At 41.5% G+C, this 16795-nt stretch overlaps 1 protein-coding gene across 9 annotated transcripts in view; it reads left to right on the top strand.

The window, feature by feature from the left end:
• The window catches only part of HERC4 (HECT and RLD domain containing E3 ubiquitin protein ligase 4), a 75475-nt gene that overhangs the window by 35196 nt on the left and 23484 nt on the right, over positions 1–16795 (top strand). For 5 of the 9 annotated variants that reach the window (XM_064145221.1, XM_064145216.1, XM_064145214.1 and 2 more), the window contains 5 exons: positions 327–388; positions 10206–10311; positions 11546–11837; positions 14551–14710; positions 16164–16240. In XM_064145221.1, the coding sequence (XP_064001291.1) occupies positions 11612–11837; positions 14551–14710; positions 16164–16240 (463 nt within the window). In that variant the 5' untranslated portion in view covers positions 327–388; positions 10206–10311; positions 11546–11611. Of the gene's footprint in view, positions 1–326; positions 389–8999; positions 9085–9154; positions 9325–10205; positions 10372–11545; positions 11838–14550; positions 14711–16163; positions 16241–16795 lie in introns of those variants that run through there. The other 4 variants (XM_064145215.1, XM_064145217.1, XM_064145219.1 and 1 more) reach the window with 4 other exon arrangements.

Raw genomic sequence — 16795 nt, 5'->3', positions numbered from 1 at the left:
CATTCTGGCTAGCTGTGCAAACTGTAAACTATGTCAAACATGACTTCTTAAGTATGCAAGACAGAGAAAGAGAGAAATAGAGGAAGATCCAGCTTTTCCAGGAAACTAAGTAAATCCTCTAATTAATTTCAAATAAATCACTTTGTAATAAAAAAAGTTAACAACTGCTTTTCCAGGCCACATTCAAGCCAGTGGTTCTGCTTATGCAGTTGTCAGTCTCCAGAACCCTCTAATTTCCAAACAGTTAAAATATTAATTTAAGCAACAGAAAGTGCCTTCAAAAATGCTTTTAAAATGTCTTAATTTGTTTTTCTTTTTTCTTTGAGAGAAGGAAGAATATTGGAAGGCTCCAAATCGTGACACTCTGAAAGAAAATGCTAATATTATGGTAAGTATTTTTCATTTAATCTGATTAGTAAAGGCCTTTTAATGCACAACAAACCCTTTTTGGCATGCTTAATTGGTGGTGTGGAGCTGTGGAAACTCTGTAATTTGACTTCTTTTCTCTTAAAGCATATGCTTAATGTTAAATCAGGACAACATGGTAAATCAAGAAAACACTGGTTTTATAAAGGTATATTTACTAGCTTGGAAATTCCAAGAAAGGATAGGAAGGCCTAGTCTATGCTTTCATTAAGCAGTTAAAAGATGTACTTTCAATTTTCCTACACAGTTTTGAAAAGCTAAAGAGTTATGTTTCTGGACCCAGTTGTATGTTCTATTTTGGGCAGTTTATGTATCTTCATATCAGTCAAGGCTCTGACACTGGAGTGACCAGAGGCAGACACCTAAATTTTCACTCACATTTGAAAAAAATCAAAATGCATATTTTGAAGAGATATACATTAGAAAGTCTCAGTCATAATGTTCATAATCTGTGGATTATGAACTGTTCCTCCTGAATAGAGCAGATTTGTTTTGTTGTGCACTGAGCTGTTGGAGACAATTTAGAAGGTGTTTGAGTGGATAGAGAAGCTAAAGTGTGGGCCGGAGCAGGGAGGCAGCACTGCTGGCACCATGCTGTGATGGATAGAGTTCACACGAAATGCATTTCAGTTTGCTGACTGAACTGCATGTATTTTTTCATGCTTGACACACTCAGGTGTGGATTTCGAGACTTAGCTAGTTTTGAATTGGCATTAGCTTCACTGGCTTTCACTGAGAATTACAACTTACCTGTCTAAAGGTCTGACCTAGAGGAAAGTGAAGCAGGGAAAACAATGAGTTTGACTTACTAGCCAGGGAAAGCAAATAACTCAGTTGGAAGAACTTCCAGATTTTTCTCAGCTTTAGTGAAGATAATGAAGTTTAAAATTTAAGAACCAAAGAATAATTTGATTCTCAAGAACGAGGTCTCTAATACCAGTCTCCACCTTGCAGATATGCTTACATTAGTGCACTCCCATGGGATCCTTTTGATTGTAGCACTGAAACTATCAAGGAAGGATTAACAGTGCTCCAAGTAGCATTGCTTCCTTTCCCAACTTTGAAAAACTTAGGAAAGAAGCTCTTTACCTACTAATCTTGAAATACTTGTCCTCTATTCATGTGGTGTAAGAGAAGATGAAGTTCCTCACAACTCTGTAGAAATACTTCTACAGAGTTGTGAGGAACACTCCGGTCTAGATTCTGAGATGCAGTCAAGTATTTACATTGGAAAATATGTGATGATTAATATATTAGGTTTTGGGTTTATTCTATTTATGTTGGTGACTGTAATTCCAAATAAGTAATGGCAGAGACAAGCATGTTATTTGAATATTTAATTTCCCAAATACGAAAAATATTGTCAGCTTCCTCAAATATGGCTACAAACATAATTTGGTTAATTCTTGAGCTTTTAAATCTCACTTTGAAATATGTCTCCTTAAAGTGTATTTTAAAATATTGTAATTCTATTTGTCAGATGGTATTTCTTTCAACTTGCTGTGGCTTTGTTAGAAAATGTCAGGAAAACCATGATAACAGCAGTATCTGTTTTGTGAATACTTGGGCAAATAATGAGCTCTGCATCCAGTCAAAATTAGCTGTAAAATTAACAGTGTGGGAAGTTTTCAAGTGAAGGCTTTAAAATGGTACTGCTATTAACTCTTCTAACCTAAATCTTAGCCAAAAGACAACAACTTTTATAAATCTGACTTGAAAGTATGCAGATATTTTAATGCTAAAGCCTAGATTTCTGAAACCACTGCTGATACAACTCATTGGAAATTATAACTATGTGCAGCGGTTGTAAACAAAAGACTTCTATGTTTGTGTCTGTTATAATTCTGCAGAGAAGCCAGGTGGATTATTATAGCTATGAACAAATTGTTTTAATGCTTATGCTTCTTATAAACTCAGAAGATAACACAAACAGGTTTATAATGGTGATGAGCTATTTAGAGGGTCAAACTTAAGCAAGGGGTCAGGAAAAGTAAAGATCACACATCGGGAGAAGTGATGTTTAATCCTAGTGCTGTTTGTTACAGAGCAACCACTTGGCCCTAAGGCCAAATGAGCTTTATCTTATTAAAAATATCCCTGCATGCTACTCAGTGCAATTTAATTTGTAATATTGATACTGTCTGTTAAACAGTCAGTTTGCCTAGCTGAGTTTGTTATAAGCTTAAAAGCATACAATATTGCTTGTACTGAATTGTTTGCATTTGCCATTATTTGGTCACATTGAGCACAAGATTTTTTCACATGTCTACTGGCTAAAAAATGTTATGGGAGTGTTTTCTGATGAAACTGCAGTTTCAAGCTGACTTTCCTGCTGGGAATCTGTCTGGGTTTGGATGTCACCACTGGGTCATGGGGTGAACAGAAGCTGCTATATTTTGACTGGATATTGTGGAAATGCTGTTTCCCTTCCTGAGACAGTGTCAGGAATAATCTGTCTTGATTCTTACGGATCCTACCCTTAAGACTACTCTCAGATTTATGTTTGTGTATTTTTAACAGTAATTCTGCTGTTCTAGAACACTGTGCAGAAGCTGGAAATAGCCCTGTGTTCTTTTATGGAAGTAAATACAGAAGTGTTAAGTAGGAACTAACCAGTACCCCTTAAACAACCATTTCTGATTGGGATCAGTGATCCTATTTCATGGTGTCCTAGCAGCTTTGCTGACATTGGTAACAAGAAAGTTTTCATCAGTCAGACGTAGGTGATGAATCATTGCTACCTCCCTCCCTATCCAAGAATAAAAAGCTAGCTGAACGCAATGGAGGTTTGGCACAGGTGGCTGCTCTACTGTTTCTGCTGTTGCTTTGGCAATCCCTTCACAAGCTTGACGTTTTAAATTGTAACAATTTGCTGTATGCTGCTAGACCAAATAAACAAAGAAACATCATCCCATAAACATTGCCTCAAGATTTTCTGGAGAGAAGTAAGAGCTTCTAAATCACTCCTATTAAAAAATCAGTAAGAAGACTGTCAGCATTTTGCACAATGTCCCTAAACAGTCACAAATGATGACAAGTTTGTGGCAATTTTTCATCCCTAAATGGGTGCTCAGAAACTATTGCTATAGGAGATCTCTGGGAATACGAGGAGTCAGTGAGTTTCTCTGCACAGGGATTGTGTGTAGATAGCAGCAGCAACTCCATTTTTTACAGTTATGAGGATATGATTGCTTATTTCATACAGCTCACTTTCCTTCTATCTCCAAAGTCAAAACTTGTTAATTTAACTTAAATACTTTATTCCAATGCAAAGTTGGGAAATTCAGAGTTACAGTCCCCCAAGGACTTCAAGCTCTGACTGCTCACATTTCTCCACATTTCTGTGGAGCTCCTTAACAACTTCTACAATTTTCCATCTGTCCAAGAGTCTTTGTCCACTGGGGCTATTTAATCCACTCTTTGAGTAGAGATGTCCTGTGCTGTAGTTGATACAAATGGCACAGATTCACAACACATTTCAACCCATGCTATACCAAATATCTGTCAGTTGCTAACGGCACCAAAATAGATCTCAGAGTATCATGCCCCTCTGCATTTCAGTAATACCTGTAAAGTCCTGACTCTTATTCTGAATTAAATCACAAGGACTACAGTCCAATCACCTAAACAGAAATACCTTTCTGGCAAAAGAGTCCCTAGGTTTTGAGTGATAACTAATAGCAGAAACAACTGGATGTAGTTTGAACATATTGGTCAGTTTATGCCTCAGACTTATTTTCTTCCCAGCTATTTTTTGCAGAGTCCTACCACAGAAACAGAGACAAGAGCATGTCCTGAGAACTGTTAAGGCACAGGGCCACACGCTGCCACACCTAGCTGATTGCACAGTCCTCTGCTTCCTAAAGATGTATGCTGTGTCCTTTCCTCTCCTAGCAATCAACCCTAACATCCATTTCATATCACACCTATTGTGCCCTCTGATATTCAAATATTTCCTTACCGTTCCTTTTTTTTTTTCCTTGCGGATCTGCAACCATTGTTCTGGTCTATGACTTTTCCCTTCACTATCTCTGTTCCCATGTCCAAACACATCCATGCCTATATTCCTACTGCTTAGAAGATTTTTTTTTTCTCTGAACTCTTACTTGTAAATCCAAGGACTTAATCACCTAAGAAATAGGGTGGAGAGAAAGCTGACTATCAGGAAAAAGTCAGTCTAGTTCAACAGAGAGGGACCTTTACTGGGCTATTTCTGGTTTTGGTACCAGCACTATTTTTCCTTCCATTCCCAGTTCTTTCCAGTAACAATAAACTTGATTCTGTGAATTAAATGACAGCTCCAAGCACACCTCTAAGATACAAGACCATCCATGAAATTTTCACTGTCACTTTTTCCTTCGGCTGTCTCCCAACCCCCCTGAGAGAACAGATTCCTCCACCCCGCCTCTGCTTACAGGAGCACCTTTCTCTTTCAAAGTCAGGACCCCTGTGCTTGGCTTAAGAAATGACACTAAACAATCCAACATGGAAATCTGTAAAGAAGCTGAGGGTGCTCACCATGAAGTGTGACCAGCTGGTGTGTGAGCCTCAGTCCTGGTCCTCTCCTGTGCCACTTTGTTCTTCTCTGTCCATGCTGCTACCTTTCTGCCTGCTCTTTACGAAATAGTAAGAAGGCTAATTTTAGGGTGCTTCATCATCCTGCCATGCAAAGACACAGTGTCATGTCAGAATCAGCAGCATGTGGCACCACTTGGAGCTGCTATTTTATAAGCTGAGGTTCAATGTGTCCTTAAAATGGTCTCTGCAGGGCAGAAGTGACTCGAGTATTGATCTTGTATCCCTGTAGGATTGCAACTTTGAAATCAAAGATCTGTTTCAGCCTGAGCTAAAGTCCAGTTTAATGACATGAGAGTGAGAACTGGTCTCTCAGCATTCAAAAACCACGGGAATTTACTGCTGTTCAGTTAGCACGTGGCCTGCTGATCTATTTACAAGAGAAAAATTCAGATAACAGTGTGAAACATCACACAGTGGGAGGATAGGGGGTCCTCCTGTGTAGGATGCTCAGAAATCTTTAGCATCTTCAGTTCTAACCTGCAAGTGCCTGGGCTCTTGTCTGGCTTCTGCCAGGACATAAAGTGGTCACTCTGGGTGCCAGCTACAATTTGTGTGGGCTTGAGGATATTTGATCCACAGGAGCTTGTGAGCACAAGAGCTTCATAGCTAAAACAGAGGTCAGCTTGTTTCCTTCATTGTAGTCTTTCTGTCCAGGATTCATCCTTGTCCTTGCTGCATTTCCATTTTCTTCACATCTGCCATCCTACGAGTAGCATTATTTTGGCTATTTCAGCCATATTTTGTGGCCTCGAAGGATGATGGAATGGGATCTTGCAGGATTTTTGTTTTGCTTAGCCTTAAACAGCTCCCTCAATGAGGTGCCTCAAGTCAGACACAGAACGATTCAGTATTTATAGTGATTTACTTTCACAAACGGGTCAAAACCAGTTCTTTTTTTTCACCATATTGCCATCAGTTAATAAATAATTTGTAAGCACACTGGCATTTAACTAAGCACAATCATGCAGGGTGGGCAGACAGAACCAAAACAGGCTCAGCTACCAAGCAGAACATATAAAACATGTATTCTCTGGGTGTGTGAGTTATGTCTGCCTGTCTACTTTGGCACTTCCATTAATTACTTACATCCAAATATTGATATTGTGAAGAATGTAAGGATAAAATGTCTAACTGAAATAGCATAAAAGTTTCTGACCACACTTTGTTTGTAAGGCTGTTTGCATTCTAAAGCCTTTCCTTTGTCTAAATGAAGAATATTCCACAAAGACTTCACACAAAGGTGATTTCTCACAGCAAAATGCTGACCTCTTTAATTTCATGGTATCAGCTGTTCTGGACACCCACTTTTATTTTCTGCAGTCTGTGACACATCTAACTATAAAACAAAGGGGTCTGAAATGAGGAATTCATGTTGATAAAGAAGGTACTGACAGCTGCTAGGAAAAAATGGAGGCAGAGAGCAGAATCAGTCTGGTTATGAGCTATACAGAAAGTCTCATGCTGTAACACTGTAGCCTTCAAACACGTGTATTAACTGACAGTTGTTTGCTAGTAAGAAAGCATAAGTTATGCATTAGTTAACACTCGATGATTTTTTCATTTTCATATTAACTGGGGTGCAAGTTAAAAGCCACCATTGTACTGACAGCAATCACCAGGCAGCAGCCAAGCACTGTTATTTTAATAATGGCAGGGCAACTGAAAATAGTTTCCTGCTTGCTATGACCATCCCTAAGACTGTAATTATAACAGGAAACCCTCTGTGCTAAGGCACGTGGAAGGAAAAAATCCCTTCCCTGAAGTTAACCAGATGTATACTCCTTGTCCTCACTGGATTTTGCATCACTGCAAAATACTGGGGCTGTTTACAGTGCTACAATGGACATCTGAACTTTTGAAATGCAAGCTTGCTGAGCCACAGTTCTCTTGATTGTTGCACCTACAGAGACAGATTTAATGCAGTTGCACTGAGTGGCAGGGAGCCCAAGTAGTGATTTGGTGTACGAGGAGGTACTCCTTTTCTCCTGCCTCCGGTGTACCTTCAGTCTCATGAAAGAAAGGCTTTCTCAAGGCATTGAGACAGGCAGGATATGACTTCACTAGCACAAAAAAGAAAATCTGCTAAGATAGGTAATAAGTGGAATGAAAATATGGCTCATACTTTGCTTGAAGACACATTTGAAATATTTAATTTACAGTAATCTGAGTTTAGGACTAAAATAATTCTTCTGAATAAGATAGCTATGTCTGTTAGACAGGGAAGTTGGGCTTCATGCAATGTTTTATGTTGTTTCCTGCTTTTCACATTTCTTATTTAATGCTTTAGGCCAGATATACCAATACCTTTTTTTTTTCTGCACAAAAATTGTGCTGGGCATGTCGTGTTCTCTTCAAGTACATGCACATATCCCCACACGCTGGTCAGAGGACACATTGCACAATGAATGACTCCAATCCACTTCACGAACAAAATGGTTTCCTCCCTTTGCTACGTGTGAACAGCCACTTCTGGCCTTCCATTCTTACATGCGGAAAAGACAAAACACTCACACCTGCCCTTTAAATAACAAACGTGTGGGTTTGCTACCCTGAAAAGTAGTGCATCACATAGCCTTTGCCAGCCATGCAGCCATCTCAGCATCTCTATGCATGGATCTTTACTGCTAGATCTCTATATCCTGAGGAATCCTGCACAATCTTACCTATTTAGGTATATAAAGGAGCACTTAATGGTTGTATTCTTAAATGCTGCCCTTTGCAGGACAAAATGACACCCAACACAGCACCTTTCTTACCCATAGTTTGCAAAAACGCTCACTGTGAAGCACACCAGGGCCTGCCCTTACTTCCTGGCCTACATTAAAGCAGGTGGCAAAGCTGCTACAGTGAGCTTGCTAAATAAGGAAACTGCTTTTGTATTCTTAACCTGTTCCACTGATATAAATTGCAATGGATTTTCCTCCCAGCACTGGACAAAATCTTTAGGAAAGGCAAAAAATGTGTTTATCGTGTAAGCTCTTTGGTTGCTCCACTACAGTGAAACGTGCAGTGACACAAGCGGTTTAACATGCCCGTGTCGGGCATGCTCTGAGACTCGAGAGAAGCCTGTAGCTGGAATGCAGAACTCCGAAGATAGAGAGGAGACCCTCAAGCCGCCCTGCTCCTGAGCCAGAGGAGCCAACGGCAGGGTCCGTGTTGACACTACTGCATACCACCGCTGCCACATCACCAGGACCACGCTCGGGAAGGAGCCCCTTGGGTCAGAAGTTAGTCACAGATAATTTTGAGGATGAAGAACAGTGTGTTTGTGCTTCTCCTTGGTGGATCCAGTTAACTCCTTCCCACTTATCTCACTCCTTTCGTACCCTCGGAGATCAAGCAGAGGCTTCAGCAGATCTCCGCAGACGACATAGGGAACAGTAATACCCTGCGAGGTCTCAGCAGCAGCGCAAGGACGAAAAAACACGGCCTCGTGAAGACTTCAACCAATGTGTAAGAGGTGAATCAAAACGTACTCATTTTTTAAACTCTTGAATTTAAAACAGTTCTCCCTCAAAAGCGATTTAAAGCTGATGTACTCTATATGTCACCTACTCCCGAGCCACAGCTCCGTTAAGCTGCAATCAACACCCCGAGGCGAGCACCTTCCTGTACCCAGCTCTGTTCTCTCCAGGCGCACTGGGGAGACGCAGGCACCGCTCCACCACCCGTCACTTGACGGCCATCCTCCTTAATTTCCCTCATCAGCTTCTCGTTCAGCCTCAACTGCCCAGCGGCGAGAATCGAAGCCACGCGATGACGCCGACTGTGACCTCCATCCCAGTCTTGCTGGGGACCCGTGTAGCGTCCCCGCCCCAGAGCGCCCCCCTGTCGCCGGCGGTCGGCTGGACCCGAGAACGCCGCTAAACGCCTCCACCGGCAGCCCGGCCGTCGGTGCCCCGCCGCGGAGATCACACCGCGCTGACGTCACAGCGCGCCGCCGCTGCGTCACCGACCCTGGCCACGAGGCCGGGGAGGGCGCGCGGCGGCCCCGCCTGCCGAGCCGGCGCCTGCGCAGGAGCGTGGGCCGGGCCCTGTCAGCGCGCTGCGCCGGGGCTGCTCACGCCCGTGCGGCGGCCGGTGAGTGCCTGCAGCGGGCGAGCCGGGCTGGGGCGCGGCCTGGCGGCGCCGGGTGCAGCGAGTCGGACGCCTCGCTAGCTGCCAGACCTCTTCAGCCCTGGGCGCTGCCTCGTCTTCGGCTCCGCGAGGCGAAGGGGAAAGCGGACGGGAAAGCGGACGGGGCCGCGCTCGGCCCGCACGGCGGGCAGCGGTGGGACAGCGCTGTGGGAGCGAGGCGGGCGGAGTGACAGTGCTCGCGGGGTGAGCCGGCGGGCACGGGAGCGGCCGGTGGGCTGGAGCGGTTAGGACCGTTTCGGGCGACGGCGCTGAGCAGCTGTGGGGCGCTGAGAGGAGCTTGGCGCCTGGCGCCGCCCCCGTCGCAAGGAACGGAGGCCCTGCTCCGGTCGCCTCCGGCCCGTTCTACTCCGCCCGGGCCGACCCCACCGTGCTCCCCGGATCGCCGGGCGAACTCTCCGGTGGCTGGGGAGTCTGTGTCCCGAGAGGAGTAGAGCCGTTCAGCCCCTACCGCAGTGGCTGTATGTCGACGGCGGCGGGCGGCGTCCCGCTGGAAGGGGCAGGCGGAGCGGGCGAGAGCGTGCAGTGCATGCAGCCGTCGGTCCCTCCGGGTGGGCGGCCCTCGATTGGGGCGCTTTTAGGAGCGCTTCAGTGCCTGGGCACCACGAGAGCGATGGCACAGCCTGCGGGAAGCGTCCAGATCCTTCCTGCAGCGCCGTTACTCGCGCTCTGCTGATAGAAATTGAGTTGGATGGTTCCGCTCGCCTCCTGTGTTTGTTGGTAGAGAATGAGTTGGGCGGTTTCCCTCGCCTCCTGTGTGCGGTGTCGGCATTGGGCGGCTTTTGACGTCACGCATGGTAGTATCCAGCAGTTGACAGCGTGACTTAGCTTTCATGACTACACAGAGGGATAAAATACTGCTGTGATTTGAGAGCAAAGTACAACGCTTATTTGGCTGCTGACTCTTAAAAGAAACAAGCAAAACAAACCCCGCTTGTCTATGGAAATACTTACCTGTTTCATCAGAAAATAACTTTTCTTACCCTACTGGAGATGGAGATAAATCTTGGTGATGGAAACCTTGATGCACTAAAGTTATGGATCTCTTCTGCCTTTTTGTGTTGCAGGTTGAAGCTTTCATTGCAGTTACTGCTACAGATGTGTGACATTTGCGATGGTGTAGCAATGTCTTAGCCGAAGATGTCTTCATTTTGATGTCCCCTTCTGACTGTGGTAGGACATAGCTAGTGATAGCTAGGGAAATATTTGATCATGCATCATCTCCTGAGATAGGTAAAAAGAATGTAGTATATTTTAAGCTCTTGGCAGGTTTGTTTGTTTGTTTTTTTAATGAGGCCACAAAAATGAGTGTTCTGTTTACTGTGTTTTGACTTTTGCAGAGAAAAGTGGTGGTGTGCTATCAAGAATTGTGCCCTTCTTTGGTTTGTGTGACACTGAAGTTTTCACTGACAGCTGGCTTCTTTGAGTAGTTTTATATTTAGATAGCTTATACATGTTATGACCCTGCAGAATGTAAGACAGTACATGTGTAGTGCACTGTATTCCACCTGCCGTCATTCATGCCTTCCAAATAATGGTCACAGGTGACGATTTCTCTCAGTTGTGCTTTTTGAGTTGCTCTGAAAGTATGGGGAAACTTACAACGTTGTGAAAGATAGTATAAGTAATAGTGTAAACACTGGCATAGATTCTCCATTGTCTGCCATACTGAGAAAGAGAAATGTAGCTTTGGGCCCTTTCAATATGGAGTCTGTCAGCACAAATGCAATTTAGAGTTGGGAGTTTGTATGTGTGGTCTCCTGTTACTGCAGATTAACTCTGAAGCTGTAGTCTGTGTAATTGTAGTGTGATACTAGGGCTTTGAGCTTTATCTATGTACTTTAAATTGCATCTTCAGTTGACTCATAGTTTTTTAAATGCAATGATTGACATGTCATACTACTCTTTGTGTTGTATAACTGAATTGATGAGAGCTGACCATTTTTTTCCAAGCACTGAGTCAAGTGTTGGTTTTGGGGATGCTCTTGAGGCCATAAAAAATGCTTTCTGGAGTGATGCAGCTCCTTATGTAAAGAAACTAATCTGTTCTGTTTGCTTAAATGATATTTGAGGTAATTTCCATTGGCTAGAGGTGGCTGTGACTGCCATTTCTCTAGGTCTGGATTAGGGATTGGAGAAGCCTTACAAAGAATGATATTTTCAAGTTTTTGAAGTGAAAATGTATAAAACCAGAAACTTGCACATCTTAAAAGCTTACCTGAAAAGGGAAAGAAAGCATTTTATGGTAGCTAATGTAAATAATGTCCAAACCCAGTAAATCACGTTCTGTAAAATTTTTCAGTGTATTGATGTAGGAAAAGTGAATTTGGATTACATGCTAGGTAACATAAATGTTAGGGACAATACTGAAAAACAATTTTTTCCTTTTTTTTTTTAATTTTAACAGCTGCACAGAAGGGATATTCTGGAAAGGTGAAGTTGGAAAATCTCTGTGATCAAGAGAAGCATAAACATGTTGTGCTGGGGAAATGCATCTTTTGGACAGCTTGGATTGGGTGGAATTGATGAAGAGATTGTTTTAGAACCCAGAAGAAGTGACTTTTTCCTAAATAAAAGGATCAGAGATGTGGGATGTGGACTGAGACATACAGTTTTTGTCTTGGATGATGGGACTGTTTACACATGTGGATGCAATGACCTAGGACAACTAGGGCATGAGAAAGCCAGGAAAAGACCTGGTAAGTTTAGAAGTAATGAGTTGCGGAGAGTACATACGGTTGTGCATGCATTTTTTGGTTCCACTGTGCTGCATAAAGCTAAGATTGCCAGTGTCTGTGTGTGTTGAATTGTGTACACAGCTTTTCCAAGAATAGGCATATTTTTAACTGACAGCATTCCTTTGCTTGGGTCACATTTTGTGACAGTTGGAAACAGCCAACTGAAACGTGGATGCCCCCCACATATATTGTCCTGTGCAGCTGGACAGTGTCACTATTTTTGTTTTCAGCATGAAATCACTTCACCTAAGACCTGGGAGACGCAGTGGCTGGTTTTAATCTCAAGGGAAGGTGACCTGCTTCAATACATAGTTTAACGTTGTACCATATGTATGGGTTTGGCAGCTGCAATATGATAGCAATGAGTATTTGGCATACCAAAGTTGAGAAGCCTGGTGTGTGGTTTTAGTTATCTAATGTGATACAGAGCATGTCTGATTAAAGCAATGTTCTAGTTTTTGGTTTTTTTTGAGAACTAAAAATAAAACTTTTGATAAAAGGCATCAATCTGCAGTGGTACAGGAAAAGGATTTGGAGAAATATAAAGGTTGCAATGTAAAAGTTGTTTGAGCTTTTTTTCCTTCCTTGTTCTATGCGTGTTTCTGCTTCCTACTAGTGCAGTTCTATAGCAGAGGTGGGTAAACATCTTGCAGGGACTGCAGAGGAGTGTGCACATGGGCTCCGTTCAGAGCTGTGCATGTGAGTCATAGCTGCGTGCTGCTGAGGTACAAAGCAGTGCTTCTGACAGTGCTCAAGCATAATGTAAGCAAACTGAAAAGTCTTAGTAAGAGTTTATTGTAGTTGTGGTTATAGCAGTTATAGTAGTTCCTTAGCACAGTCATTGATACAAATATTAAAAATGGAAGTAGGGCATTATGCAGTGTTTTAGTAGATCTTTACTCAGAGTTTCAGGTTTGGTGCCAAATAAAGACTTTTTTTTTGGTTGAGTTTTCTATGGTGTAGTTGATGTGTAACTTTCTTTAAACCAGTTTGGGCTTCTATTGGGAAACAGTAAATGGACGTTAAAACTGATAAACCTTAATTCTGTGTAAACATCTACTTCATGAATGTGAATAGAAACTCAGTTTGTCAAATTTAATCTGAACACTGCTTAGTCAGTTTAGAGATGATGCTGAATTATCTTTTAAATCTGGAAGTTGAAAACAATATTGGATTTATTTTTGAGTAACCTTTTATAAGATTTCATATGTAATGGACAGGAAACTACTGTAGATCTTTTTTATTATTATTATTTTAAAATATTCTCAGACACAGCAGTCATGAGGCAATATTGCATTGTCCTCCCTAACTTTTCTTTCATGAATAGGTTACTGATAGCACTTTTTAGTGCTCTGATAGGTCAGTGCACTAGGGTAATTTTTGCACCCATTTACAAATGGGTGGATGCTGTCTTTTGAATGCCTTTCTGCCAACTAAAGATGATTTTGTCACCTCTGTGTTGCCACTGGCACTTTTTAGCTGTTCCTTCATCTTTCCTCCACAGAGCTCTGCTTGCCATAGTGCTTGTGTGAATGTTCCTTATTCCATATTAGGCCAACTCAGCCTGGCTAATTTAGCAGCTGGTGAAGATAGTCTGAGCTAATCGTCAAGCTGTTAGCTGGGCTGGAGGGTGCTGATGTGATGTCTTCCATTGACAGAGCTGTGGAGGCTGTAGTGGGCTGAATTGGGGTGGTAACCCCTTTAATCAGACCATCTGTTTAAAAAAAACACGAACTCGAGCCTGCTGCCTTTGGTGCTTTATTTCGGAAACAGTACCTGTCATTGTAGATGCTGTTAGCTACTGTTTTGAGATGGGCTTAGGCTGTGTTTACAGCTCTGACGTAGATGCTACATAGGCTTTTTCAGTGGTGTGCCATTTGTAGGGAGGAATAGAATTTGTGTGTTGGAAAACTTGTCATAAAGTGTGCAAGCAGACTCTTACTTAACGTAACTGTTGAAAATTCCAGCCACTTCACTGTTGCTGAAATGTGCTCAGAAATCTAACATTACCAAGTCATAAGCATGAAAACAAACTTTTCCCACCTGTATTTAAAGGTATTGATGCATGCTACCAGAAGCAAATGACAGATTTGAGTTTGCTTTTCAGAGGTGTGCACTGTATATCTAGAAAAAATTACTATTTAGGATCAGTTTCCATAGTATTTTGCATTATAAAGAGGACATTGTGTAGTGCATTGCAAAATCGGTCGTTTCAGTCTTTAATTTGCCCTGCCTTGTTCTGCAGACTGTTTTGTTAATAATGAATAGGTGAATTTAATTTGCTGTGGTGGAACATTTTCCTCTTACATAATGTCTACACGTGTAGTAGTTTGACAATAATCTATTTGACCTTAATGTTAACTGAGTTTCTACACTCACTTTCAGATGGCAAGATTAGAAGGACCCATTATGATCAAGCTGCGGTGTTTGGGCAGTTATATATATTGCTCCAGACACTATTGTTGTTCTGTTACTTTGGAGTGTCAGATTTAACTTCCTGCTTCTCAACCAGGATGCTTACAACATTAGATAAAGGCTGCTTGGGCAGACTTCTGGGCTTCTGTGTGGTTTCAGTTGATACCTTAGTACTGAGTAGAACTGTCTTGAACAACATGAGCTTGTTAGTAGCTTTTGTTTTTTAAAGAACTAACTTTTTGTTTGTTTGGTTCTTTAGAGCATGTTGGTGCACTGGATGCCCAAAATATTGTAGCTGTGTCATGTGGAGAAGCTCATACTCTTGCATTAAATGACAAAGGTCAGGTATATGCTTGGGGTCTGGCTACTGATGGACAGCTTGGCTTGCCGGGAACAGAGGAATGCATCAGAGTGCCAAGGTTAAAAATTGTCTATATTAAATTATATGTTAAAAATATTCTTGGATTACTTCGGTTAAGCTATTCTGCTGTTACAACTCAAAAAAAAATGTATCAAGAAGTGTATTTTAGCTGTGGCACTTACATGCTGTAGACGGTTTCTCAAAAAGTCAGCTTATGTGAGAAGTGTGTTACATGTTTATTTGGTTGAGGGGTTTTGTGTTCTTTGCCTTTTTTTTCTTTTTCATAGCAATCTACTAAGAATGAGAGATATGTTGCAGAAGTAGGATGGGTATTTTAAGAATCTGAATGGGGATTGATAACTGCCAGTTAAGAGAAGTTAGAGAAGTAGAATGCTAAACTTTCAAACGCAGTTGTGGGAGTATCTTTGGGGAGGGTGTTTGCTGTCTGATCTTTGTAGTTCAGTTTTCACCCTAATGTTTTTCAGTTGTGATCAAGTAAAGCGTCTTCTAGTTGCAAACATAAATGCTTGCCAAAGTCACTTGCTTGTTTTCAGAATGTTGTAAGCATTCTAGCTAGCTGAAGTACAGAGTTTTACTGTAGTAATAGGTTCACTGACATCAGAGGAACTGTTTGTAGCAGTAACTTGGCTTGTAAGCTGTGGATTTTCTCTTTTAATACTGTTTTTTACCGATGAAAAGCAGGCATGAAAGAAACAATTCCAGGGAACAGTAGTAATTTATAACTTTATCGTGATTATCTGTGATGTGTATAAGCATGAAATATATAAATAACTAGGATGAAGAGTTACTTAATCCTGTATCATTTAAAAGGCCTTAGACCTTTTGGAAACTCCTAGTTTTCTCATCAGAGGTTGAAAGCATTCTACATTTCATGCACATTTGTATGTATTTGCAGCTTCGTTACAATATTGTGCAATACTTAGTGGCCCTATAAACAAGTTTGAAGTTAATGTTGAGATGAGAAACTGAATGTTGATATTTTAACAGAAAGTAATTCAGTCTTTGCAGTCCTCTTCATGTATTAGATATAAAATTTTTTGGTACCTAGAAAGTTGGTATAGTTTTCTTCTTGCATCCAGTATTTATTCCTTCATTTCAGTTATGACATATCCTTCTTTGCACATGAGCCCCCCTAATTCTTCATTATGGTTGTTTCTTAGAAAGCAAGACAGAACCTGTTCTTGAAAGTGTTAGAGAAGAAGCAGTCTTGAGTTTGAGTAACTTGGTCTAGTGGCAGATGTTGACGATGTCTCTTCCCATGGCAGGGATGCTGGATCTAGATGAACTTTAAGGTCCATTCCAACACAAGCCATCCTATAATTCCTTACTTAAGACTTTACTAAATAACTTCTCATTAAAGTGAGAATGTTTAAATTAGTTTCATATATACTTCAGCAAAAAAGGGTTAATCTTTTGTATATCATACTTTGGCACGACTTCATATTTTGTAACATGATCTTAATTATTTCTTTGTTTTCTTGCTCCAATAGAAATATTAAGAGCTTGTCAGAGATCCAAATTGTTCAGGTTGCCTGTGGTTATTATCACTCATTAGCACTATCAAAAGGTAAGCCAAATTCTTCTGTAGTTTTGTGACCTTTTTTACTTGCTAATTCTGAATATTTATTCTGCTTTTTTGGAAAGAAGATTTTTATTGTCGTTAGACAGCATATTGCAGCACAATGCAGATGGGATTTCAGATTGGCAGGGAAAGCATGATGCAAGTGTGACTTGAAAAAACAAATGTACAAACGTTGTGGTGTTCTCCTTTTTTCTTTTTATCACCTTTTGTGTAACTTCCATTGTAAATTCCTTATTTCTCGCTTTTTTGTTTTTACTTATTTTCGTCCTGTTACCACATTGCACTTTGCTGTTGTATTTTAACCTATGACCTTAAGATACTGAGTGTTGTAGGCTATCACTTCCTTTGTTGCTCTTCTGTTCAAAGCCTCTGTTATGTTGGTGTTTCTCGAGGTAAAATGTGATGTCACTTTATGACCCACATTTTGAAAGGCTTAAATGTCAGTCTTCAAACTTCTGTGGGGGCTCTGGGAACATGCTTAGCTGGCCTCACTTGTTTGAGAGTATTGTGTTGAGTTGGTGTAGCTCTCCAGAAATAAAA

The sequence above is a fragment of the Pogoniulus pusillus genome, chromosome 6, assembly GCF_015220805.1.
Source record: "Pogoniulus pusillus isolate bPogPus1 chromosome 6, bPogPus1.pri, whole genome shotgun sequence".
NCBI lineage: Eukaryota > Metazoa > Chordata > Aves > Piciformes > Lybiidae > Pogoniulus > Pogoniulus pusillus.
Note: the sequence above shows the minus strand (reverse complement) of the source record. Positions and strands in the feature narration are given on the sequence as shown.